We start from the raw sequence: 25656 nt of genomic DNA on the forward strand, positions 1-25656 counted from the left end.
CATTGGTCGTCGGTTCAATCCCGACTATCACCAAAGCTTTTTGATATTTTTAGTCGAAAAAGAAGGGGAAAATACTCTGATTCCAAAAGACAAGAACATCAGTTCGACATTGTTGGGAACTTTAAAGTCATGGTATGGAGAATTGATTAGAAAGCTTGTCATGTCTCTTGCTCTCACTTTGCCACTCAAGAAACGAATCTTGACATCTCCTTATCTTGTTACTATTAACTCTCATGAATTTTTAGCCTTGCTTTCAATTGTTCCTGAAGAAATTTGTCTGAAAGAGGGATGCAAAGAATACATTGCTAACAGCATGGAGTCAAAGGTTGTAAAACATTAAATGAACGAAAATTATGCCATAACAATAAACGAATCTTTTTCGTCGAGCATGAAGACTGACAATGAGCTTTTTGACAAATTTCAGCCATCACGCGGCAAGCGTTGTAACGATCTCGAAAAAAATAGGCTAACATTTTTTGTGTATGTTGTAGTTGTTGGTGTTGGTGTTCAAAACAATAACCACCATTCTCATCATCCTCGTCATTGAACAGTGATTGTCCTGATACATCATTATCATCATCATCATCATCACTGAATCAACTCGAGCCTATTCCATTTTATATATTCTATTCATCATCGTCATCTCAAATATATTTTGATTGTTGATTGAATCACTTTTTGTCATACGGAACGTACAACAACAATATCATCACCATCATCATCACTGTACATAAAAATGTCTGAACATAATGATGAATTCTTTGATGAAGAAGAAGAAGAGTTGCACGAAAATGAGTCCTTCACAAGTATTTGGGATCTTGTTCCTGGTTATTCCCAATCGCCACTAGATTCTATGGTAGAAAACGAAGACACAACACTCGAACAGGTTCTCGATGAAGATACTCTCATTCAAGAGTTGAAATCGGCCAACCATAAAGTCATTGCTTTCTTGAGCAAGGATGAGAATGTTGATAAGTTGATTCAATACATTAGTCAAGAAGAATATCTTCAACCAGGTCAAACACTCACCTCGTCTGATCTCGAAAAGGAAGAAGAAGAGACACTCAAAAGAACCTACAAATATCCGTTCATCACATCTGAAATATTTAACTGCGATATCGAAGAAATTGTACTTTCCATTGTAAAATCGAAAGAAAAGACAATCGCTCTCTTCTCATACCTCCAAAACAAAGATGAAACCAAAACACCAAAGAATCCATCACTCTCTCAGTACTTTGTAAAGGCTGTCTCCAACCTTTTGCAAAAGTACTACAAGGAAATTGTTGACACATTGATGGAGAAACATTCTCAAGATTTCAACATTTTGAAGACCTTTTTCACAGACCATATCGGATTGTGCGATATGGATACACTCGTCTTGAAGGTATTAGGTTTTGAGACATCAGATGACAACTTTGATCAAGATGGATTTGGACCTTTCGTTACACAACAACGTATTCGTGAGTTGTTCCTCATGAAACAACGAGGCAATGATCAAGACCTACAACAAAAGAGAAAACAAGTTAGAGAATGGGCCATTAACAATAATTTCTTGAACTTGATTTTGACCAAACTTGAACAAAGTCTTGACAATGAAGAAGTTCAAAGAAATGTCTTTAGTCTCCTCTCTCAAATTGTGGAAAAGGGATACAGCAGCGGAAATGAGTTAACAATCGAGTTGTTATCTGAACAACATTTGAACAATATTTTAGACATAATGTTCAAAAACACTTCTTCAACGATATTGGTTCATGGCATACCATTCCTTCGTATGGTCATCTCTGTCAATGAAGAATCCTATGATTCTGATGATGGTGACACTCTTTCCGATGATGAAGAAGGAACTACCAACAAGCACTCTAATCACTCAGCCATTCTTACCAAAGTTCTTCCAACTATTCTTTCCCGTACAAAACAATTCCTTTCCCTTCTCAATGATTCTGAGTTTGTTTCAAGAATTTCTAAACTTGAACTTTCTCATGCACTCTTGGATCCACCACTAGGTGAGACTAGATTGAAGGTGGTTGAACACTTGCTTACAATTTTCAAAGTTACACAAAACAATCCCGATTATCAAAAGGAATTGGTTTCTCTAGGCGTTATGGGTGTTTTGATTGATTTATTCTTCACCTACGAATACAATTCCATGCTACACGTTCTTGTTTTTGACATGATCAAGATTGTGATGACTGGTACCAACACTGATATGAAATTAAGTCTTCTACAAGATACAGAATTGTGTCAAAAGATCTTGAAGGCCGTTGAGAAGAACAAGGCAAAACTTCAAGAGCCAAAAGGTTCAAGTTTGGGATATATGGGTTTCCTTATTGATATTTCAAATTTGCTCAAAAAGACTGGAGATGCCAATACAGAGGTGGCAAAATATTTATCAGGTGTTGAAGGATGGAAAGAATTTACTACAGGATTTTTACAAGAACGAAACTTGCAAAACGAAAAACAGTTAGGAGGTCCTGTACCAATTGGTACCTTTGGAGCTGCAAGTTATATGGGAGAGGAAGATGACGATGACGATTATGGATATGATGAAGAGGATAGCTCTGACTCCGATGAAGAAGTCATTGTCAGAAGAACCACTGAAGATTCTGACTCTGACGAGGATGAAGACGGTGAGGTGGTCAGAAGGCACTATTAGATTTGTGACATTTTAATAAATTGAAAATGAATTCATTAAACAACTTCGAGGTTGCCTCGAACTGTGATGGTCTCAAACTTATAATTCCTTTCGCGCCAACCACTACAAAAAAATGCAAGAAAATGTCGACACGTACGTCACTACAAGTGATTTGAAGAAAGACTATATGGCGTTTGTTTATATGTGTGATCAACAGCCGAAAGAAGAATTGATATACGGAATTCATCATTTCATTGAAGGAAAACAAGAATGCGAGAGTACGGACAAGGAAGTGGTTATACCTTCTTCTCAGCCAACACCTCGAGAATATCAAGGTGTCTCCGACGATGATGAAAACAATGATAGTATACCTCTAAGGAATAACCATGGCGATTCTTCAAGACCAGTTTCAAGAAAACAAGATCTTTCGGAAACTGATAAACGAAATAACGTTGTCAAAAGAATTCAAGTGGAGAGTTTTTCTGATTTGGATGAATCGGACGCCTCAAAAATTCAGACTGAGGTTGTTGTGCATCGATCTTTTCCACGATTGGATATTGTTGACGTCACTGCCTTGGCAAAATCAATTTCCTTTGTTCCTTTTGATTTTGTAAAACTCACGTAGGTGTTCAAACGATGCCATCACGGAACAAATTTAATGATAATAATATTAATATTTTCATTGGATGGAACCGTTTGATGTTTATTGATTGTTTGAAATAATTTTTGCTCACAACTATTAATCAGATTAATTTCATGTGGGTTGACAGAGAAGTCCATTCGAGTTCTTGGAATTGCTCTCACACATAAAAGGAGTCTTCGATTTTTAAGTGTCGAGATGAACCCATTAACTCAGTTAAATCGAGAAAAGGATGAAAAACTCTTTGAAAAACATCAATCCATTCAAAAATTGTACAATTCGATCACACCCAAATTTGAGAACTCTGAAGAGGATCCTAATGACAAATCCAAGAAGAAGACTGTAAAAAAAGACAAACCAAAAACAGATGAATTAAGACCAGAGATACAACAAGTTTTAGACAAATATTGCAGTGAAAATTCAAGTCCATTTACTCCCTTGTTCATGACCAGCGCAAAGTACTTGTCTCTACGAGGAAATAACTTGACAGACGAGGATGCTCTTTGTATTGCTGATTTGTTAAAAGATGATGGAGAAATATTCTCTCTAAATCTTTGGGGAAATTCCATCTCAGATGTGGGAGGTGTGGCTCTTGCAAAAAGTTTAAGAACCAACCAAAAACTCCTGTCCATTAGTTTAGCCATGAACCAAATAGGTGACGAAACAGTGAAAGAAATTTGCAGATCAATGAGCTCCAAAGATATTTTCACAGAGGAAGAATTCTTAACATTGAGAGAACAAGCTTACAAGAGTTTCTATGGTTATTTAAATCTTGCCAAAGATTCCAACAACTCGTACATTCTTCCAGCTCTTCCTCCACATTTATTACCTCCTTCGGATGATAAGAAGAAAAAACCTGTCAACACTGCTGCAACCGCAAAACCTGTGAAGGGAGCCAACAATGAGAAGGACCTCATTCCATGGGACAACAATTCGAAACGACATGTCTATGATCCTCCCAAAGCACTTTCTCCTCCACCCACAGCTAAAAACACGAAAGGAGCAAAACCTAATTCATCTCCTACTCCACCACTACCTTCTCAAGAAGAAGTTGAACTACAACCTCCAAAACCATTGTATCGTGTTCCTGGAAATACGATTTTGAGAAATATTAATCTTAGTGCGAATTTTAATGTGAGTGATGAAGGAGCTCAATACTTTGTGGAAGCCATTGAAAATAATTCAAATATTTGTAGAATTTCTCTGAGTGACACTTCCGTTTCAGATGTCATGTTTGAGCAAATTGTGAGCAAATTACTTTCATGTAAACAAGAGGATGCTGTGATTCAAGAAAATTAATGATCATTTCTTACTTTACGAATGAACGAAAGGGTTATGATAAATTTGAAAGAAACATCTTCTACTTCTCATAACGAAAAAAATGAAACAATCATTTCATTCTGCGGAGCCTTCTTCATCAGTTACCACCATGATGATGATGATGAAGGAATCATCATCCACACCATGTTCACCCACCATGGATGATACTCATAATATTGGAACAATTTCGGCAACATCATCTTCTCAACAACACATCCCGATGATGAATCATAACAGCAGTAATTACGAACACTTATCTATTGCAGAAATAGACCGAATGATTGAACATTTCAACAAACAAATTTCGTACCTTGAAAAAAAGAAGGAACGAATGATCGTCAAATCTACAATACTTCTTAACGCTCAACATAATCGACATTTGCAAGATTCCATTTGGGATCAAATGACTTACTTGTGTCGTTGTGGAGTGAAAGCTGTTTTCTCGGACCAACAGTTTTTCAAGTTACTTTTAGTGGAGTTTGTTGAGATTGTTTTAACGTTGACTGTGGTTTTATTTGGTGTCGTGTGTTTTTGGAGAGGCATTTGGGGATTGTCTGAACACTATATTAGTGTTGAACATATTAAGGACAAAAACAAGCAATTACTCTATGGAGGATGGTATTCTCTTTTAATTGGAGCTGGAATATCGTTTATTACTCAAGTAGGATCTGTTTTAATGAATAGATTTGGAATTTTAAATTTGTTAATCTCGAGCTATGAACATGATTCTAAATTGGAAATGGCTGAAAAGACCTTTGAGAATGTGTCACATGATATTGAGCAAATGGTTGACGTTTCGTCACCTTCTGAAAAAGAATCGGTATTTCCAATGAGCATGGTAAGTTAAATGTTGGTGGTCGTCTGATGATAACCAAAAAAGAAGAGAAGAACCACCAGTCACAAAGAAGAACAACAATTTTTCAAAGATCAATCGAATATTGATTACTCTAAACAACCAAGTAGCGTGAATAATCGGAGTTCAAATAACATGTGGATTGCATTATCGATGAAATTTTACACATACATCGTGGCAATATCGATTATTTTGTGCTGGAAAGGTTCATGGATGATTATGGATGCCTATTTTGAAAGGTGGTGGGGAGAAGACAATATGTTTTTAGTGAATTGGATCTCTCATATCCTTGCTGCTCTGTTTCTAATTTGGATGGGGACATTTAGAAGTGTATTGTCACCTGCTTCTATGGACAAGGATAAACACTTTGAATCGATCATTGTTTCCAAATGGGCTGGTTTGTCACGAGCTCTAACGAAGGATTGGGTTCAAAGTTGGAACATTAAGAAAAATTTATTAGGAATGGCTTGAGAAAAATGCTTTGTAATAATAATAATAACTATCGATAGTTGAAACTAAACTGTTTAATCATCACTAACAACATTGTTGTTGGTTACCGATGAAGAAATGTTCCTTAAAATTCCTTTGATCATTGTGTCAAAACTCCTAGCATCTTTTCCTTCCAAAATGTCTTCTGCATTGTTTAAAACTATTTGAGCTCGAGAATCTTTAACCATTTGATAAGGATGTAATACATAAGATCGAATAACATTTCCTGCAAATTGGTTGGATTCCATTTCTGCGCGAGAAATTTCCTTCATTTCTTTCACCTTTTTTGCTTGTTCAATATTTTGCAAGCGAGCCCGTAATTGATTGAAGGCTTGCTCCTTATTTTGATGTTGTGATCGTGAGGCAATACATTGTACTTGAATTCCAGTTGGTAAATGTGTCAATCGTATTCCACTTTCAGTCTTGTTTGCATGTTGTCCACCAGCTGTGGCTGCTCGAACAGTGTCATACTTTAAATCCTTTTCTGGAATGGTATGAAACATTGAATTTGAGTCTTGGCTGTCTGCTGTTGGATAAACTCTCACAGCACTGAATGAGGTATGTCGCTTGTGCTAATTCATAGAATATATATGAACATAAACATATCCATTAATAGATATTTGAATATGCATATCCATTCATTTGTATTGACCTACTTACTGCTGCATCAAACGGTGACAATCTCACCAATCGATGAACACCTTGTTCTGATTTCAAGTAACCATAAGCATATTTTCCAATGACTTGTATCAGAGCACTTCTAATTCCAACTTCCTTGTATGAAATATCTTCCAAAGACACTTGAAATGAAGAGAGCTCAGAATTTTTAAGCCAGTTCAAATACATTTTCAATAACATTTGTGACCAATCGGAGGCATCTTCTCCACCAGCTCCAGTGTGAATTTCCAAAAAGCAATCTTTAATGTCCTGTGGGTCAGTCCTGTTAATAAGATCGAATCATTGTATATTTGAAAAAATTATTAATATTATTACAATTTTAATATTATATTATTAAAATAATAGTAATATTATTATAATAATTTTAATATAATATTAACATGAGTTGAAACATACATTAATGATTCTAGTTCTCGTTGCTCTAATTTTTTCAGCAATTCTTCCATCATTTGTTGAATATGTGCAACCATCTCAGTGTCATTCTCACTGACAGCCAATTTTAACAACTCTTCATTGTTTTCAATTTCCGAATTTGTATTTACAATAAAATTTAATTTCTCTTCCAAAATATTTTGTTTGCAAATTAACTCTTGAGCATTTGGAGAGCTCCAAAAATTAGAACTTTCTGTAAGTTGTTTAATTTCCTTTAATTCTCTTTCAATTTCTTGTTGATTCCATCGTTTGATAATTTCATGATAAATAGTTCGGGAATTATCAATCATTTCCTTGCAGGAATTTTGAATCAAAATAACATCCTGATGTGTTTTAAAACATGTATGAAAATGATTCAGCTGTGCAGTTCCATCCATTCCGAGCCATGTTAAATATGGAGATCCAACAAAAAGCGACCGATTCGTCAAAATGGTTGTCGTTGTTGTCGTTCTTGCAAGTGAGAAGAACGGTTGTCGAAGGAACATCCGACAACCCAATATTTTTGGAAGCATTTTTTTCAAATATTTAAATTTGTATTAATATATTATATTATATTAATATTAATTTATTCATGTGTTGGTCATAACGTGGATATTCTGTTGAAATTCTGTAAAATTTTAAATTAATTTTTTGTAATTTGTTGATTGAATTTGGAAATTGTTTAATCCTGGAATGGGTTCACAATTGTGTGTTTCAATGGCATTCATGATGGTGTCGCACGATCGTGCATGAACATGATGTAAATCATCCTTACGCCCATCATTTATAACTAATTTCCTTTTCATTTTGATTTTCTTCAAATAAGGCAAACGAATTGTCAGAGATACCGGTGTGCAACACCTAGAAAACAGTGAATTTCCAAATAAATATCCATTGCACAACCAATTTGGAAACCTATAAAATGTAACACTCTTCACTCGTGGTGGTGTGAATCAACAACAACAAACAAAATTCTTCAAAATATTTCGAAATGAAAGCAACGGTTGTCACAACTACTGGTCTTCTCATTGTGCTTGTTGTAGCACTCACAACATCTTTCACAAATGCTCAATTCGGTAATGCTTATAATAGTGCTTATGGTTATCAAGGTGGTACAGGAACTAATTATGGTGTGGCTGGTGGTAATTACGACAATTATGGACAAAACACTCAAGCTTATAGCAATCAAGTAGCTGCAACGAATTATCAACCTTATGCTGCTTATGGATCGTATTATAGCGGTCCATATGCTTTTGGAAATAACTATGGATCCTATTATTCATTCCCATTCTTTGGAGGTTGGGGTGGATTTGGAGTTCCTTTCTTTGGAGGTTGGGGTGGATGTTGGTGGTAATTGATGGATTGATGACCAATTAGGATGAGGTGAATGGGAACTATGATAAATTAGTGACCATATATTGTGCCATGGAGTGATGATTATTGTGACATGTTGTCATTTGCTTAGAAATAAATTGTGTTTTCTATGATTACTTAAATACTAACAAGTTTTGCAAGCAACAATCAACTCTCCCATTTCGTGATCGTTAATACAAATTCCAGCAATTAAATGTTTGGTGTGAATGGTCTCTCATGAAAATCAGAAGAAATCGTCAAATAATTTTCATTATTATCAATGACATGAATGTGATAAAAAGGAACATGAACTTGATGTAATCGTACAACTTCACACATTTGGATTTTGATCTTTCAAAAATTCTAGATTGAGAAAAATCCAGTAATTGAATCTTCTCATACCACGTCTGCCATTGAATTGTTTTCTTCTGGAATTTGTTGTTGAGTTGGTTTTTTCTTGAGAGAAATTAAGCTAGTGACATAGGATACTTGAAGTATTGCAAAGAGAACGTCAAAGAGACACAAGTAAATGACAAATAATGTGGGATGAGAGTCAAACATTCTGTTTGAAGACATGTCAACATGAACACTATCAATGACTGCTTCTTCTGTTGTTTTAGAACGTGTTTCTCCCAAATTCTCAACGAATTTTGTTTCATGAGTCCCATGCACTGTAACAGATTGATCATTGATTGAAAAAACTCCAATTTTAAAGGGTTCTTCTGAGAGGCCATGGTGACGATAGTGTTCATGATCTCTTTCAAAAAAGTCTATGAGTACAAAAGTATCATCATTGATCATTTCCACTGTTCGAGAATAATATTTTTTGTTGGATAAATAATTGGATACATGAATGTACACGATTGGTAATAATGTAATGATAATTAATATCATTCGTTTGATCAATCTCATATCTTTAAATATTCTTCCTAATAGTGTTGGTTTTCCATACGAATAAACAAAACTGTAGTGATACACAAAACTTTGAAACAATCTCAACATTAAAATAAATATCGAATAATCGAGAAAATAGGAATAAATTCCTTGAATGACTAATACTTGATAGGTAAATACACAGGATTGATATAATTGCTTCCGATAGGAAGTATTGTTTGTTGTTGATCCATTGGAAGAAGAAGAAGAAGTGAGAAGTAATTCTGATGGCGGCGACATTTGATGAGAAAGGCTTGATTGAGTAGAAGAAGTGGTCGTCGTCGTCGTAGTAGCAGTAGAAGAGTCTACATTGGCCAACGATCGATGAGTGATGAATTGTGAAAGAAGGGTTGATGTTTGATCATGATCGTCGTCGTCGTCTTGGTCGTTGTTTCTTACTGATGATTCATGAGTGGGTGGTGGTGTTGTGGTTGCGATCGGAGAGTAATCATTGCGATGATAATGTACATCAGAAAAAGAACCAACGATCGGAGAAGAGACTTCTTCAAGTATTTGAATTTCTTCCTCTTGTTGGTGGGAAGACATTTTTTGATTCCGAGATTCTATTGTCAACAACAACAACTGAAGAACCTAACATCTAACCGGCTATTGATCAATCATGAATAATAACCAATCAAAGAAGTGTCATGTAAAGAAATCTATATTGTAATTTGCGTCAGACGCAACCAGCAGCACACCAACAAACTCGCTGGTAAATTTTGGCTATTTATGCATCTTCAGAGTCACTGGTTTGAATTTCGGCTCTTTCTAATTGTCGAGATTTCAATGATGTCTTGTCATTTACACGATCAAAGGCATCTTTTGAGGAATTGGTTCCTGTGAAAAACGGAAGAAAATATTCTTGATCGAGCTTAACAATGATGGATTCTTCTTCTTGGATTGATATTTCTGATAAGGATGAAGTGACTTCTACAGGTTCATTGAAAAAAGGAATATCTGACATGGTATAAACTTTTCTAATGAAAGGAGACATTCCACCACCAAATACTAGAATAGACAATAATACAATCACTAGAGTTGTGGTTACGATGGTGTTTTTGTACTGAGTTTCGGTAAGACTCATGGCTAAAGCTAATGAAATCACTCCTCTCATTCCACACCATGTCAAAATTAATTGTGCCTTTTTTGAGATGTTTGCATTGAATAAAGTGTTTAAAATGTAAGATATTGGAATAATGTTAGCAATTCGACCTAAAATGCAAAGTATGATGGCCATTATTATCATTCCAAAGTGGAATCTATGGTTATAAGTAAATGTGGCAAGGCCTAAATAGAGAAAAACAATCGTTTCACAAATATATGAAAACATCATTAAAGCATGATCAATGGTAATTTGTGTTTGCTTGCTGAGATTTAGACGTGTATAGTGACTGCTAATAATGGAGCTAGAAAGAAGAGCCAAAATTCCAGACAGCTCTAAACCTTCAGCCAGCACATATGGTACTTTGAAAGGTTGGTTTTGTGGTTGTTAATAACACCAAATATACATACCATAACATGTAATGACCATCAAAGTAAGTTCTAATGACGGATACTTGTAGAAATGAAAGTATTTAAAAATTAAAGCTGAAAGAAGGGCAATCAAGACTCCAATTATTAGAGACCCAAAGAAGGAAAGCAGTAAATGATTCATGAAAGAAATTGCAGAAGCAGAGAAGGAAACATTTGCAGAGGATGGAAATCTAGCATAGGTATCGAACGATCTAAACAGCAACATAGCTGCCACATCATTCAGTGTGGATTCTCCAAAAATCAGCATGGAGATTTCGGCAGTCTTTCTCTCACCTAAATCTTCCTTAATTCCATTAAATACTTTTTGATTAATAAATTTTGATGTCATATTTTACAAGAACTACTTCTTCAACATATGTACGTACCAGTAAGTGCTGCAATTGGGTCAACGCTTGATATTAAACTTGCAAAAGCAAAAGAATCAATCCATGGCACAAATCCAAAAATTCCAATTCCAACTCCAATTACTATTGTTGAGATAATTGTACCAACCACTGCATACCACAGAATACTGATAATATTGCCGAAAAAGTTGCCCTTTGACAGATTGTATCCGCTTTCAAAAATGATTGGTGGCAATAAAAACAAAAAGAAAAAGTCACTTTCTAATTTGAATGTGTGTGCACCAGAAATTCCAAACTGTCGAATGATGACTCCCATAATCATTCCGATGACAATTACTACAATACTGTCCGGTAAAATATTAATTTTAAATTCAAGAAAAACATAGGTACTAAATATAATTACAAGCATGGTGAAAGTGATGAGCAGCACGTTTACAGATTCTTGTCTATTTTCATTATTATTTACAACAACGGTAGCCTCAATTGTTTTGTTTGGTGATCCTAATTCCTGTCCAAAAACCAACACAGTCGTTTGTCCTAATAACGGGCTCCATGTCAAAATGATTGATAATAATAGCATTCCCAATATTACGAGTATTTCTCGTCGTTCCGAGAAGCATGATGAACGCAGCCTTGATGAATAAGGACATTTCGTTCGGAATAATGATGCATCTATGAATGAACGCTCGAACATTTTTTAGTGGGTCGCCAACAGTTGACATCATTTGAATCATACCGTCAACACCCTCACTGTGTTTTCAAACGAAACAACAACAACAGTATCTAGATCTATTCCAAAAGCATATATCCTCTCGACTATCTCTCTGTCTAATAATTTTTAAAAAGATAGGACCGAATGGAGAGGATTGGCACAGCCGCCCAAAAACTACAGTCACGCAAACGATCGCTGTAAATTTGAAAAAAAAATTAAACACTCAGCTCTTCTTTGATCTCTTTCTTCCAAAAGATTTTCATATTCTCGCTTGCCTTACAGATAATTGGTGTTTTGTTGTTGTGGAGAATAGATAAGAGTTAATGACTTCGGAAGTAGTTGAGGAGAGAATGCCCTCTTTGCAGGAGGGGTCAGCGGGAAAAAACATGCAAGATGATGAGCTCGATTGGGGATCGTTAATGTCTCCGAATGGTCTCGATCACGAACTGATGAGCTATTCTCCATTGAAGAAGTTGTTGTCTGCAATCATCAAGAAGGTGTCATCCCATGACACTCGTTTTTCTCAAATGAACGACAAGTTGGATAATACGAATGCAAATGTAAAAGAATTGCACGATCGATTGAATAATACCAGTGAACAAGTCTCGGAATCGAACAGAAAAATCGACAAAGTGTTGGAAGAACAAGCAAATATGAAAGAAATATTTATGAAAAAAGATAACTCTGGTGACATTAGTTTATTAGAAGAAAAACAAAAGGATTCTGCAAAAAAACTAATGGAGCAAATAATGAAGGTGGAGAAGGAGTTAGAGGACATGAAGCATGGCGTCCAAGCTTTGAATGAAAAGCATGAAGATTCAATTAATAATATGGACAAACTCGTCTCACAAAAATTGAAAGAGTTAAACCATTCTTCATCCCAGCAGCAACAAACGTCAACACGTCCAAAACATCTTGAAAGAGCTAACAGCAAACAAAATTCTATGAACAAAGATTCAAACAAGGATTCTTCAAGTCACTCTTCAAGTCCTCGTGTGCAACCTGAGAGACCCAACAGCTCAACCTCAACCACTCGAAATACCCCAACAGCAAATAGAATTACTTCTCCCGAAAGTCAGTCAAGCACTCCCACCAGCTTATTGTCAACTCTTAAAGATCTGAATGTGGTATCTAAACCAAATGAAGAAAAAACTGTACAGCTTTTTGATGCAGGTGATGGAGAAGAAGCAAACACTTTCCAATCTGTTATTCTTTCTCTTCCAAAGCACGGAAAACTTGCTCAATATCATGCTGACAACCAATCCAATCCACCAGGTATAGACAAAGGCGAAACCAAGTCATCCACCACGTCGTCTGTTATTAATTTCGCTCCTGCAGCAGTTATTGATCCAAACCATCGTATAAATGTTTCAACAGAAACAGATGTCGAGGACGTTGTTGACCCATTTATGTACAATGTATATGATGTTAAAAACGATGTTGACAGAGCTCACATTTCTCGTGTAAAAGGAGTCTTGGTCACTCAGCTGAACGATTTGCAAAGAGAGTTGGAAAATGCAAAGTCTAAAGAGAGTGAAGACATTAATAAGGTATTGGATGAGATGAGGAATATTCGACAACAAGTGGAAGCAATAGATAGAAAGCTTCAAGCAGCTGATAGGTTAAAACAAAAGAAGAGAACATCTAGGACATCTACTCCATCCGAAAGAAACAGGGTCACCTCTGAAGAGCCAAGTGAAGACAGAGAAGGATTAATATCAGTGGATCTCGAACAGGGACGAAATGTTATGGTGTATATTCCAAAGAATGAGCAAAGTGATGCAGTCAGTGACTCAATTAACGAGTTACTGGGAAAAATTGATTATCTTGAAAACAAGATTGCAGAAACAAACATTAGAGTATCAGCTTTGGAGAATAGATCACCAACTCCAATGGATATTAATCAGTCTGCTCTGCTCACACACACACAAGAAACATCTTCCCCAGTTGTACAAACACCAATTCAGAACTCTCTTGACGCTGAAGAAGAGAGTGCAACGCTCAAAGATTTGAAAAAGTTAGAAAAGAAAATAATGTATTACATTACAACTCATGATATGGCAGGAGATTTGAATAATCAAGTACAAGAGATTCAAAAACAAATAGAGTCTCTCGAAGCAAAACTTGACCAGAAATGTGATAGTCTGACAACACCATCCTATCAACAATTCAAGGACATAGAGGATATGGTTCTACGAAAAGTAGATAGAGATGAATTCCATTCCATTGTTGAAAAACTTAAAGCTGAAACGGACAAGGCAACCAGTCAACGACCATTAACTCCAGAAGATAAGAACGACAAGATGCTCAAGTTTGAAGGCACGTTTGATCAGTCTGACTTGAAACGGATAAGAGATTCAATTAATACTCTTGCAGCTCAAGTTCAGCAACTCAGCAAAATGAAAGCAGACAAGATTGAAGTTTTTAAGGAACTCAGCGAAAAAAAGGAAGCCATTGACAGGTTGGACCAAACAAAGTCAGATGCAAATATTGTCGCGAGAAAAGCTGAACGAGAATATGTTGATTCATTGTTTAACAAGATGAAAAAAGACCTCGAGAATATCATTGCGTTAACTAATTCTCACACAGCAGATATGCTTGCCAAGGATTTGGAATTTTTAAAGAAGTTAATTGAAGATAAGGCAGATATCGATGAACTGAAACGAATTAAGGATTTCCTTACACAATCCTTTGATACCAAAGTAGATAAGGATGGAGAAGGGCTGGCTTCAAGTCAAGCGTTCAAATGCCTCTCGTGCAATAGAGCCATGAAAGGTATGAAACTAAAACCAAACGCTTTGAATTTTGACAATTTTGTGAGCCATTTGCCTCCTCCTAAACCAAAAGTCAATCCAAGAAAACAATTCCTCAATGAGTCTCTTAATGCAAAGTCATCCGTTCAAATACCTTCCTCTGTGTTGGATATGTCACAACGAAGTCGATCCGGCGTTGAACATTTACCAGAAATCAAAAAGAACAGTCCTAACAACAGCCAGTCATTGTAAATAAATGAATGAATCGTCTATCTCTGTGATGCATCCACAGTCTCTTACACGATATGATGACATAGCAAGACTGGCCAGCGAAAGTGTACTCCGGGCTTCGAAGACATCAGAGTCGATTAAATGTTTTATTAGTCAAAAAATGTGTGAAGTTTTGGAGATCAAACGCTGTTCTCAATAACCAAGAACAATCAGTTCCTTATTGGAAGACTGACTTTAATATTCAGTTTTCAAACACAAACTGAAAATGTTAGTTAAATTAATAATTCAGAATTTCGAGTCTCTTTTAAGTCACTCGTTTTTTCGATGCATGAAATGATTCTTAAAAGAGCGAAAAGAAAAAATCTAATTAGTTTATTGTTAGCACCATTGGTGCTGGTAAAACTATTAAACGCACGTTCATGCGGTTGACTTTGGCTTGAATTGTCTTGAAATTGGTTTCAATTCTGTGGAGCTAATAAATCTTGTTGAGGTTAGTCTATTCAATTCATTGATGTCATTAAGCTTGTATTCAACAATTAGGTATGAGTAGGTATCTTCTACCTTTTTCTTAATACTGAGTCTCTCTTTTTCGAATTTGATGGTTGTGTTCTTGCATAGTGTTTTAATAGCTTTGGTAATTGCGAGTTCACTTGTTGATTCAGGGAGTATACAATTTGCTATATGCGTTTCTTGCTTTCTTTTGATAATTTCAAATCCTTGTTCAATCAATTCAGTGTTGGGATTCTTGGAATCAAAGTTAATTTTAAGTTTGTACAAGGTTTCTTGTGGATTGAATGTTAGGCACATTTGTTCAATTCTACATTTCTTTTGATTGATTGAGTACTTGATGAGAGTTTGGATGTTCGAAATTGATTTTTCTTTGGCTATTAATGTTGTTGGAGATGATGTAAAAATCATTGGTGAGGCGAAATATTTTGTTTGTGTTTTTTCTGTCATGACACGGCTGGTGAATGAAGTTTCTTTAGTATTTGTTGTTGAGTTTCGGCATTTTGAATGACTAAATTGAGAGTGTTGGTCTTGCTGTCTGGGATGTACCAGTGTTGAATAACTGATTCAAATCTTTTTAGAATAAATTTAACAAATGAGGATGAGATATTGCTGTCCGAGTAGATTGAGATTGAATTAGTTTTGTTTTTGGGTTGACCAGTATGTTCAATTTTGAGTTGAGGAGTTTCTAAATGTTTAGTTTCCTGTTTTGGTTGTTGGGTTGGTTCAGGTTTTGGTTGAGGGTGAATTTTTCGTGCTTTATTTTGAGCTTGAGAAATTTTAATTGTTGATTGTTCAGGTTTTGGTTGAGTTGGTTTTGTAACTTCAATTAATTGCTGTACTGTTTGTGTGAGCGTCTTAACATCTTTGTTGTTGTTGTTGTTCTAAGTGATTTATGAGTTCTTTGATGGTTTGTTGTTGAGTCATTTTTTTCGTTTTCGGCGAAAAGAAAAAATGCAAAGAAAGCATAGCGACTATGGTAAGTTTTTTTCTTCCTCACACTCACCATCATCATCATCGGAATTCATTATTTTAAAAGATGAAGAAGATGCCTATGAATTAGAGAGGTCCATATCCATGGCCAATGTTACCATTGAAAATCAATATGCTAGACAAATGGAAGAAGTTGAACGAGGCCATTACTCTCCGACGTTTGTCTTTAAGCCTCATCATCATTACCAAAAACATCACTTTCCAACCACTCCCATTCAAACTACATCACCACTTTCAACAACCGAAAAACCACTCTCATCCTTCCTAAAATCAGCCTTTGATTTGGCCCAAATGGTCGCCGGAATTTATATTTCATTCATGATCATGTCTTCGTATCAAGAACAAATTACACGAACACCCTACGGAGGAGATAATGATTCTTCCTCTTCTACTGAAACATCAACAACAACGAATCATCATCATCATCATTCGTCTCATGATTCCTCATCATCCACATCCTCTGAATTTTTCAATTTTCCTCTTTTTCTAGTGTTCTTGCAATGTGCTTTGAACGCTCTTGTGGTATTTCTCAAATTAAGATGGCATCCCAGTGAGCATGGAAGGCGTTCCAATGTTCCTCAACTATATTTCATTGCTGCTTCTTTTGCATATGTGGTAGCAACAAGTTCGAGTAATACTGCATTACTCTATGTGAATTATCCAACGCAAGTACTGGCAAAAAGTTGTAAGATGATTCCTGTCATGTTGATGGGCATGTTAGTGGCTCGAAAAAAGTATGAATTTTCGCGGATTGTTGCTGTTATCATGACGACGATTGGAATTTCAGTATTTATGATTGATCGATTCGGACATAAACATTCACACGATGGACCACATGACAATAATATTTGGGGATTGATTTTGCTGGTTATTTCACTTGCTGCAGACGGCTCCACTAACTCAATTCAAGATTTAATGAAAAGTTTTAGAGACAAGCCCACTGGAGATGAGCTTATGCTCTATATGAATAGTTATGCAACTATTTTTGTGGCCATCTCAATGTTTTATTATGATCAATTTTTTCCAGCTGTTTCTTTTTGCATTAGACATACAGTCATAATTTATCATATCATTCTTTTTTGTGTTGCAATGACGGTGGGACAATTCTTTATTTTTTGGTGTATTGCAGTGTTTGGAACTTTGGAATTATCTATCATTACTACAACACGCAAATTTTTTACAATTTTGTGGAGCGTTTTCAGGTTTGGGCACGAAATGAGCTTTATTCAATGGCTTGGAGTACTGATTGTTTTTACAGGACTGATGTATGACATTGTCATTTCTGCACGAAAAGGGCACAAGAAATCTAATCAGATTAAAGAGAATTAAGATTACAGCCCAATTTTTCTTGTAATGATTACGACAAGAGTGGCTAATTATCATGTTGAATTGAATTCTGTTGTGATCTTAGTCTCCCTTTCCACCCAATCGTACTCTCTCATGCGTTCTTGTGGTAAGGAAGAACATTGTGACAGATCGAATGTTATTGAGCTCACAATAATTATTATTATTATTTGATTTATCAAGCTTTTCGTATCATTGACTCGTCTCTGATTTCACCCTTCTTGCGTTTCTTTTTTTCCGCTGAGCTGTTTTTTACTGGAATTCTTGAGAAAATCTTTGTCAATTTTATTGTGATTGGACTAAGGCATAGATGGAGGATATTTCAGACGGATTTGCGGCCTAGGCACTATATTACAATGTTATTCGTTGCAAGCTTTTTGAGAGAGTTGTGATTGACGAAATAATCTAAGTGTTTCCATTGTTTTGGCATACTTTTCTTGAGGGTCTGTTGTAAACATGTCCTCCTCGTGGTCAGGAGGTGTAGACACTATATTTTCCTCCTGCTTGTCTTGGTCTTGTGTTTTCCCTTCTGCGAATTGTGGATCGTCATCAACATCAAGTGCGTATTGCTTGATTAATTCATAAATTTGCTCCTCTGTGAGTTTTGAGCCCGATTCTACTACACGATCCTCTGCGTCTCCAAAGTAAGGATCATCTTTTTGTTGAACGCAGCCAGCTCCTCGTTTTTGATACAACGCTGAAAGCAAATTTTCTCTTGTTTTTTCTTTCTTTTCAAGGAATTCCAATCCTTGCTTGTACAATCTGTCTCCAAATGGCCCGTCTCGTTTTAAGCTAGAAGCTTTTATGGTGATATTTGGATTGTGGAGAGCCTTTTCCATTCTGATAAATGATTCAATAAACTTTCGCTTTTTGTGGTTTTTGATAAATTCCCATTCATAATTTCTCTCAAACACATCTGTCGATTGAGGAAATGAGGTATTTGTTCCTTGTTTTTTTAAACATTTCTCTGCAATTTTTCTAGATCTTGTGCTTAGTACAGGCTTGAATGTGCATGGTTCCAGGTGTTCCTGATCGACGGCAGTCTTGAGTGATTCTAATTTCTGTTTTCTCTCCTCGCTCCAATGTAACAACAGATTTACGTCCCTATTCAGTTTTTGCGACTTTTTTGTAATTTCAGGCTTAAACTTTAGCTCATTTTCCTCTAGTTTGGCAACCTCTTCCTTCTTCTTTTCTATATTCTTTTGTTTTTCTTGAAGAAATGTGTTAACACGATCATCTAAGCTACTGCTTACTAACAGTCTGGATCTTTCATTGATGGCTGGCTGAAAAGTGTTTTGCTTGGAATATTCTTCTTCTCTTTCGCTGATAATTTTTTCAATCTTCTTAGCCTTCTTTTCATATGGTCGGCTCAACCTTTGTGTAAGTTCGGCCCACTTTTCTTCAGTAAAGGGCTCTTTCTTTGGTGGGCCTGCTTGGATTTCGCTGTTGATTTTGTTTAGCACATTTAAGGTTTCTTCACCACCCTCTTCCATGGTCAAGTGTTCTCGGAACGCAGAAATGGAACGCTGCATTCTTGACTTGATACTTGGTGCAACAGAATCCCATACAGGACCAAGCATAGTGCCATTGGCAGTGTTATCTGTTTTAGAATGGCTCTCAAGGTAGCTCTTGAAATCGGGAACACTCTTCGCTGGGCTGTGTGAACCCTTTTTTGCAAAGCCAATCTTGCCCATACTTGTCATTAATCTCATCTCGGAATCATCCATGCTCTTCTTTGGGTCAATATCTGCTTCGCTGAGAAGCTTTGCAAGCTGAGTTACGGAGGCCTCAAACTCGTGATCTCCAACCTCAGGAAGCTCGGAATGGATATCATCCAAACTGGCTGAAGATGCAATGTTTGAAATCTTCTTGGCAAAATCCTCATCCGACAGCTCTTTCAGATCCTTTAGCCCAAGTTGTTTGAATAACTCGTCTTGGCTCTTTTGAAGTGTATTGAAAAGTTTGCCATCATCGCAGTCCAGAGTCGGGCTTCTTTGTAAAATGGGTGATATTGAGGGGATATCATTTTGAGATTTATGTGGAGGAAGCTCTCCTTCAGACTCATAGTTCCTCACTTTGGACAAGGCGTTATTACGAACACTGAGTTTAAGTAAGTCGTTCTCACTCATGTTGCTAAAGATAAGGCGAGGATGCGGATGTCTGATGAGAGTGATAAATTTTTTTTGGGCGTACGATCAAACGTTACAATCTTTAATGTAACGCTCGTCCATCCTCAATACTCAGGTTTGTTGTTAATATTGAATGCAAGTACATATTCAATGACTCGTTAAGAGTTTATCAATACAACTTTGTAGTCAAATAGATTAACCTGCATCCTTCTTTTTGATGAGATTTTTCAGTTCAGCTAGTTCATACAGAAGCGAATGGAGAAGCTCATTATCGATATGGGATTTGTACAGTTCGTTCTTGGCTGCCAACCATTCAGACAGCTGGTTCTGAATTTGCCTGCTACTCTCCACAATCTTGCTCGTGTTAAGCTCAGAAATATTAAATACAAGGTGATTGAGCTCTTGCTCAAAGAGTACTGCTTGTTGTTTGTAGGTCTGTACATTGTGTTCCAAATGTTTCACCGTTTGAATGATGGTGTATTGTTGGGAGAAGATTAAAAATATTAACATCAGTATTATGGAAAGAAATACCCATGCTGGAAGACTGATATTGGAGGATAGATAGGTAGGAATGTTGAAAATAAAATTCATAACCTTGGAGAGCATATCTGCATCTGGTGTTGAAGGAGGTGATGTGAATGGAGAAGGGCTGGAGAAAGGATTAGCTGCTTGTTGTGAAGCACTGGAGAAATCAATTGCTTTGGCAGAGGCAGCTGTTGGTGATGTAGAGGCTGCTTCTGACTTGATAGATTTACGTTTTGAACGTCGTTTAGTTTCCTTGGATGGAGCCTTCTTCTTCTTTGGTTTGCTGGATTTCTTGAGCGATGGTAAATCTCCACTTGCTTTTGCATTAGTAATTGTTTCCTTTGCCTGAGCCATCCATAATGTTAAAGCTGTTTTTGATTCCTTATCGGCAGCTTCTTCAATTTTCCATCTCAACAAAGAAGATTTCAAGAAATAGACACCTGACAAGATCTTAATTGAGCACGACTTCCCATCAATATCCTCGAAAATCCAATAATTATTAACCCTAAAGGTATCAGAGAACGGAATATCGAGGCCAAAAGTACTAATTTGATTAATAATTTTCTTCTTTCCTTTACAGAGAACTGCCCGCTCGACACATTCCATTCTACTGCTTTTTGGACCAATGGAGTTATTAATTTTGGCCACAAAGAATACTTTTCTCATAATTCCAGGATTATTCGCCACTTTTACATAAGGCGTATATTGTACGTTCGTTTCTTCTCGTGACTTGTGATGCTCGTTTTGAAAATGAGTATTATCTGACTTGAGAATATACCATGCATCTGTTATGCTTACAGGTAAAATATCAGTGACAATTTCCTTAGGTTTGATTTTATCAGGATCGGCAAAGAAATCTCCTGCTGGTAACTCTTGAATACCAGTTATCTTGTCATCCTCTTCAGGGTAAAGGCCATCGAATTCATCGTCTTCATCATCGTTTTCTTCCTCTTGATTGTTGTTATTTTCATTATTGTCTTGTTTATCATTCCTATCGTTTTTTTCGTTCCTCTCATTCTTTTCACTCTTCTCGTTTTTCTTGTCATCCCCTCCTGAATTAGAGTTCTCCTTACTGCCGTTGTTGTTAGATTCACCAGAGTCTCCCGTTTTGCCATTTTTGGTTGGAGTTCCCATCGAAGATGGCTGTTGGTTGGCATCATTATTTTTGGGTAGCGATTCCACGATAGGTTGAGAATTAAGTTCAACTAATTGAGTATCATCCTCAGTCTGTTCATCATCTGATTCATCTCCTTCCTCATCATATTCTTGGTCATTATCGCTGTTTGGCTCATCCTCTTGCTCTTCGTTCTCATCTTCCGTACTTAAAAGTTGCTCTGATTGCTTGGATTCCATTGTTTGAGGTATAGTGTTTTGTAAATTGAGTAAGATATTTCCTCTTGCTTTAGCATGAAGAGAACAGAGTGCAAGAAGCACCTTATATACATTATCTCTGAAAACGAATGAGCCAAAAAAATGTGAAGTATTGTCCTTAAGAAATATTTCAATAGCATTTGGAATAATCATGGCTGTCATTCTTTTTTCAATACGTTTGATATCGCTGAATGCAATTACCAGCTGTCCAAGCAACATTCCAAATATCATTGATCAACTCATAATAACTTCCAAAATAATTATTTAACTTACATTGATTTTGTATCCAAAAATATTTGAGGAAAAGCAAACAAAATTTTGGGTAATATACATTTTGCCCTGTTGTGGCATTTTGCTTTCATAATATGCACAAAGGAAAGAATCTAATACTTGTTCGTCAGGTCCTAAATTGAATTCCTTTTGAACTGATTCATTCAATTTTTCATTCACTTCATATGAGATTGTTTGCAAGTCTTTGGGAGAAATCATCGTTTTTACTCCCATCAAATCTTCAATATCCAAAGCAGCTCTTGTTGAAGTCAAAGTCTCACGCATTGAAGATTTGTTTTCCTCTGATTCTTGCTCCGTTTCCTCATTGTCACTTTCTTCTTCGTCGTATTCATCCTCTTCTTCCTCTTCAATATCTTCTTCACTCTCTTCACTTTCATCAGCACGAGAGTTTGCCATGTTGTAATTGACAGTTTTATCTGTAGAAGATGGTACTGAATCATCTCTGTTAGAAGGTGATTTTGATAAAAACTCGTCAATGGCTTTGCTGGAAGCGTTCTTGATCGCTATCGGAGAGGATAATGCAGGTGAACCTCCAGTCTCTACTTGTTGTTGCTGAGCAGATGGAGTGTTTGCCTGAACCATTACATCACTCATCACCAATCCACCACTGCTATCACTCGGAGAAGGAAACTTATCCATTGCCATGGCAGTAGAAGAGGTTTTGCCTGATTGTTGTTGTTGCTGTTTTGTTTTGATCGGTGGTGAAGTTGATGAGATTGTATGAGAAGAACCAGTCGGAAGAGAAGCAACACTTTTTTTAGAGGGCGATAAGAAGGACGACGACTTGGAAGCAGCAGCGCAAATGCTCTCCGCCGTAGTTGGGTGTTGAGTGGTTGTTGTTGGTTTCGTCGTTTTCTCTTCGAGTATTATTCCAGTAGTGTTGGGTTGGTTTGATGATGACGCCTCCTCTGTTGCAGTAGCTACGAAAGGAGGCGTTGTTGGGTCTTCTTCACGAGAGGGTGATGGAGGTACTGGAGTCTCACTTTTCGGATTTCGAAAGGTTTCTTTTTGAAATTTTGATGTTGGAACAGCTTCTGAGAACGCATTGTTGCTGATCAGAGGCGATGATCGGTCATCGTTCGACAACTGAGAGGGCTGTGTCTGAAATTGATTTGTGTTGGAAGGGTCCGTCGTGGAGGAGTTTTCGTGATGGAATGGAGGAGTTCGTAATAAGGGAGAATGGGTTGTGGTGGAGTGTCTTCTCATTTCTAGATCTTTGAGAGAAGGAGAAGCATCACTCGAGAGGGTATTCGCCACTGAGTATCTTTGTTGTTGTTGCTGAGAATGCAATTCGTCGTGGTTGGCTAGAGACGAATTATTTTGATGTGTATTTTCAAATAAGGTGTTGAAAGTGACGATGAAGAAGAGGACGATTGAATGGAGAGTGAAGGGCTTTCAGGCAACTCAATGCGATGATTCTTCTTTCTTCTGAACAGCTTTCTTCGGATTTTGTCTTTTACAGCCGCGACAGGATTTTCTTCTGTTGTGGAAGTGATTGTGCTTGGAATTGCAAAAGTTGGCGAATGAGTTTCTGATTTTGAAACGATGGAGAGTGATGGAGATTCAATGTTTTTGTCAACTTGACTCAACGCTTCAATATTGCCGGATGAAGGTCCTTGCAATAAGTAATTGCTCAAAGGATCGGGCATGAGACACTCTGTGGGATGGATGATTTTGGTGGTTGAAGCTCAGGTTGTTGTTTTTATTAAAGGTGGAAGAATGAATTGAAAGGTGCGTTCATACACACAACAAATTGCTTGATCACCACACCAATTTGCTCAAGTCATTAATGTAAATTACCCTATTTAGATTGTTTCCAATGTTTTCTTTTTCTCCACGAATGGTGCGAGTCAAGGATGAGAATTGAAAGAGCTGAAACCTACTGTTGGCTTCCATAAGTCATGACTATTAAGGCCAAGTTTTGAGCTCAACATTCATATTCAGAACAACAGAGTGCTTCACCCTTTCTGTAGAAGTTTCTAACGGCGACTCGAACAGTAAAAAATCTGGAGACAATATGAGTCACCTTTCTCGTTCTCCGAATCATCAACATCCCACACTGCCTCCACAAAATGTAAACACATACCAATACCTAGTGTCAAATATTGCCATACTCTCGGAGCAAGCTCATCAAACTCTTCAATCGCAACAACACCAATTTCAATCGGAGATTTCTTCATGGATTTCGGAAGAGCAATTGATCAATAATTGTTTGCAGGCCTTGAGAATTAAAAAGCAAAGGCTCATGAAAAAGGCTTCTAAATTAAAACAAGAGGTGATACGACTTCATAATTCATTGAATTATCATGAGCACGAGGAAAATCCATCAATAACAACTAAAAGTAATTCCGATCTAGCCATCAACCCTAAAACCTTGCTCGCTCCTCCAGAAAACAAGACGTTGACTCAAAATGTTCTTCAGAAACAAACTGCACTAGCCACTCCTCTTTCCCTAATTTTGGAAGACGATGATGTAGAAATAACAGAAGAGAATCACCATAACCAACACAAAAAGACAACCACTCAACAACAACACAGAGGGAATGTAAACCATCACCCAACATCCTCGTCTTCACGAATTGGAGCAATGAGTATCAATTTTGATTCTCCCTCGTTCGCAGCAACAATGACAGGTTCTAGAAGCAAAAAAGAGTGATCAGTATAAGATTCTCATCCAACAAAGGCAACCAGCAACGAACAAAAAGGAAACCATTCATTTCTGTGACACCTCCATTTTGCACAGGAGGAACCAAGATCTTGCCAACTGACAGCAAGAAATTGTTTTCACAAAAGAAAAATGATGACTAACTTTTTCAAATTCAAACAAAGGCAGAGATCCGTGTTTGTTCAGCCTTCTATCAGCTCTTCTCCAGGCAGCCCTGTTTCTTCGGGACTCACTCACAGAAAATCGGTTCACGTATCGGGACTTGCTACCAGCGTCCAAGAATTGGAGGAGTTAGTAAAATTACCATCCGACACTAATGAGAAGGATTGGATCGCACAGCATGCCATCGAATTCCACGAGAACCTCTTTCTTTTAATTGATAGTATGAAATTGAACACTGATTGCACAGAGATGTCATGCCCATGTATGACAGGAGGTGACTGCTATGAATATCGATGGGTTGACGAAGAATCAAACAATCCACAATATCACCAAGCAACGAGTGTATCAGCTCCGCTTTACATCTCACTGTTGTGTGATTGGATAGAAACAAAATTTGATGATCCAAAAGCATTCCCTATTGAAAATGAACGAGCATATCCCAAGAAATGTAAGTTTGAAAATTCATTTTATGAATTTAATTATTATTATTTTCGACAAACCATTCACTTCCACTTTCAGTCAAAGAAGTTGTAAAGAGAATATTTTCAAGACTCTTTCGAGTATTCGCACACATTTACCATCGTCATGGACAGTATATCAATAACGTTGGCGTGTCTGCACACCTTAACACGTTATTCAAACATTTTGTTTTGTTCACACGTGAATTTGATTTGATGAAAAAAGAAGAATATACCCCCACCCATAATGTACTTGTAAAACTCTTTGGAGATGCTTATGCAACCAAATTTAAGTAATCATTTACTCTCATGGCCTCAATCATCATAAA

General features: G+C 36.8%; 15 protein-coding genes across 15 annotated transcripts; 8 read left to right on the plus strand and 7 right to left on the minus strand.

Annotated features, from left to right (window-relative positions):
- Positions 1-736: 736 nt before the first annotated feature.
- Positions 737-2653, plus strand: FDP41_006772 (uncharacterized protein; the record flags this gene model as incomplete). Its single annotated transcript, XM_044710443.1, has 1 exon — positions 737-2653. The coding sequence occupies one exon, from the start codon at positions 737-739 to the stop codon at positions 2651-2653; it is 1917 nt and encodes a 638-aa protein (XP_044558875.1).
- A 112-nt stretch (positions 2654-2765) lies between these two features.
- FDP41_006773 (uncharacterized protein) lies at positions 2766-4571 on the plus strand (the record flags this gene model as incomplete). The annotated part of the gene is made up of 2 exons (XM_044710444.1): positions 2766-3253; positions 3380-4571. 2 exons carry the CDS (start codon positions 2766-2768, stop codon positions 4569-4571), a joined length of 1680 nt encoding a protein of 559 aa, XP_044558876.1.
- Positions 4572-4653: 82 nt separating this feature from the next.
- Positions 4654-5916, plus strand: FDP41_006774 (uncharacterized protein; the record flags this gene model as incomplete). Its single annotated transcript, XM_044710445.1, has 2 exons — positions 4654-5430; positions 5473-5916. The coding sequence occupies 2 exons, from the start codon at positions 4654-4656 to the stop codon at positions 5914-5916; spliced, it is 1221 nt and encodes a 406-aa protein (XP_044558877.1).
- Positions 5917-5969: 53 nt separating this feature from the next.
- FDP41_006775 (uncharacterized protein) lies at positions 5970-7556 on the minus strand (the record flags this gene model as incomplete). Its single annotated transcript, XM_044710446.1, has 3 exons — positions 5970-6506; positions 6595-6874; positions 7009-7556. The coding sequence occupies 3 exons, from the start codon at positions 7554-7556 to the stop codon at positions 5970-5972; spliced, it is 1365 nt and encodes a 454-aa protein (XP_044558878.1).
- A 458-nt stretch (positions 7557-8014) lies between these two features.
- FDP41_006776 (uncharacterized protein) lies at positions 8015-8377 on the plus strand (the record flags this gene model as incomplete). Its single annotated transcript, XM_044710447.1, has 1 exon — positions 8015-8377. The coding sequence occupies one exon, from the start codon at positions 8015-8017 to the stop codon at positions 8375-8377; it is 363 nt and encodes a 120-aa protein (XP_044558879.1).
- Positions 8378-8772: 395 nt separating this feature from the next.
- FDP41_006777 (uncharacterized protein) lies at positions 8773-9855 on the minus strand (the record flags this gene model as incomplete). The annotated part of the gene is made up of 1 exon (XM_044710448.1): positions 8773-9855. The coding sequence occupies one exon, from the start codon at positions 9853-9855 to the stop codon at positions 8773-8775; it is 1083 nt and encodes a 360-aa protein (XP_044558880.1).
- A 181-nt stretch (positions 9856-10036) lies between these two features.
- On the minus strand, positions 10037-11595 carry FDP41_006778 (uncharacterized protein; the record flags this gene model as incomplete). Its single annotated transcript, XM_044710449.1, has 3 exons — positions 10037-10773; positions 10822-11142; positions 11208-11595. The coding sequence occupies 3 exons, from the start codon at positions 11593-11595 to the stop codon at positions 10037-10039; spliced, it is 1446 nt and encodes a 481-aa protein (XP_044558881.1).
- Positions 11596-12284: 689 nt separating this feature from the next.
- Positions 12285-14903, plus strand: FDP41_006779 (uncharacterized protein; the record flags this gene model as incomplete). The annotated part of the gene is made up of 1 exon (XM_044710450.1): positions 12285-14903. One exon carries the CDS (start codon positions 12285-12287, stop codon positions 14901-14903), a length of 2619 nt encoding a protein of 872 aa, XP_044558882.1.
- A 396-nt stretch (positions 14904-15299) lies between these two features.
- Positions 15300-15800, minus strand: FDP41_006780 (uncharacterized protein; the record flags this gene model as incomplete). The annotated part of the gene is made up of 1 exon (XM_044710452.1): positions 15300-15800. The coding sequence occupies one exon, from the start codon at positions 15798-15800 to the stop codon at positions 15300-15302; it is 501 nt and encodes a 166-aa protein (XP_044558883.1).
- Positions 15801-16343: 543 nt separating this feature from the next.
- FDP41_006781 (uncharacterized protein) lies at positions 16344-17711 on the plus strand (the record flags this gene model as incomplete). The annotated part of the gene is made up of 2 exons (XM_044710453.1): positions 16344-16368; positions 16429-17711. The coding sequence occupies 2 exons, from the start codon at positions 16344-16346 to the stop codon at positions 17709-17711; spliced, it is 1308 nt and encodes a 435-aa protein (XP_044558884.1).
- A 374-nt stretch (positions 17712-18085) lies between these two features.
- FDP41_006782 (uncharacterized protein) lies at positions 18086-19855 on the minus strand (the record flags this gene model as incomplete). The annotated part of the gene is made up of 1 exon (XM_044710454.1): positions 18086-19855. One exon carries the CDS (start codon positions 19853-19855, stop codon positions 18086-18088), a length of 1770 nt encoding a protein of 589 aa, XP_044558885.1.
- Positions 19856-20050: 195 nt separating this feature from the next.
- FDP41_006783 (uncharacterized protein) lies at positions 20051-23248 on the minus strand (the record flags this gene model as incomplete). Its single annotated transcript, XM_044710455.1, has 2 exons — positions 20051-21955; positions 22025-23248. The coding sequence occupies 2 exons, from the start codon at positions 23246-23248 to the stop codon at positions 20051-20053; spliced, it is 3129 nt and encodes a 1042-aa protein (XP_044558886.1).
- Positions 23249-23346: 98 nt separating this feature from the next.
- On the minus strand, positions 23347-23691 carry FDP41_006784 (uncharacterized protein; the record flags this gene model as incomplete). The annotated part of the gene is made up of 1 exon (XM_044710456.1): positions 23347-23691. The coding sequence occupies one exon, from the start codon at positions 23689-23691 to the stop codon at positions 23347-23349; it is 345 nt and encodes a 114-aa protein (XP_044558887.1).
- Positions 23692-24059: 368 nt separating this feature from the next.
- Positions 24060-24698, plus strand: FDP41_006785 (uncharacterized protein; the record flags this gene model as incomplete). The annotated part of the gene is made up of 1 exon (XM_044710457.1): positions 24060-24698. One exon carries the CDS (start codon positions 24060-24062, stop codon positions 24696-24698), a length of 639 nt encoding a protein of 212 aa, XP_044558888.1.
- A 141-nt stretch (positions 24699-24839) lies between these two features.
- FDP41_006786 (uncharacterized protein) lies at positions 24840-25624 on the plus strand (the record flags this gene model as incomplete). Its single annotated transcript, XM_044710458.1, has 2 exons — positions 24840-25317; positions 25389-25624. 2 exons carry the CDS (start codon positions 24840-24842, stop codon positions 25622-25624), a joined length of 714 nt encoding a protein of 237 aa, XP_044558889.1.
- Between the last annotated feature and the right edge of the window lie 32 nt (positions 25625-25656).

Source organism: Naegleria fowleri (genome assembly GCF_008403515.1).
Source record: "Naegleria fowleri strain ATCC 30894 chromosome Unknown tig53, whole genome shotgun sequence".
Taxonomy (NCBI): Eukaryota; Heterolobosea; class Eutetramitea; order Acrasida; family Naegleriidae; genus Naegleria; species Naegleria fowleri.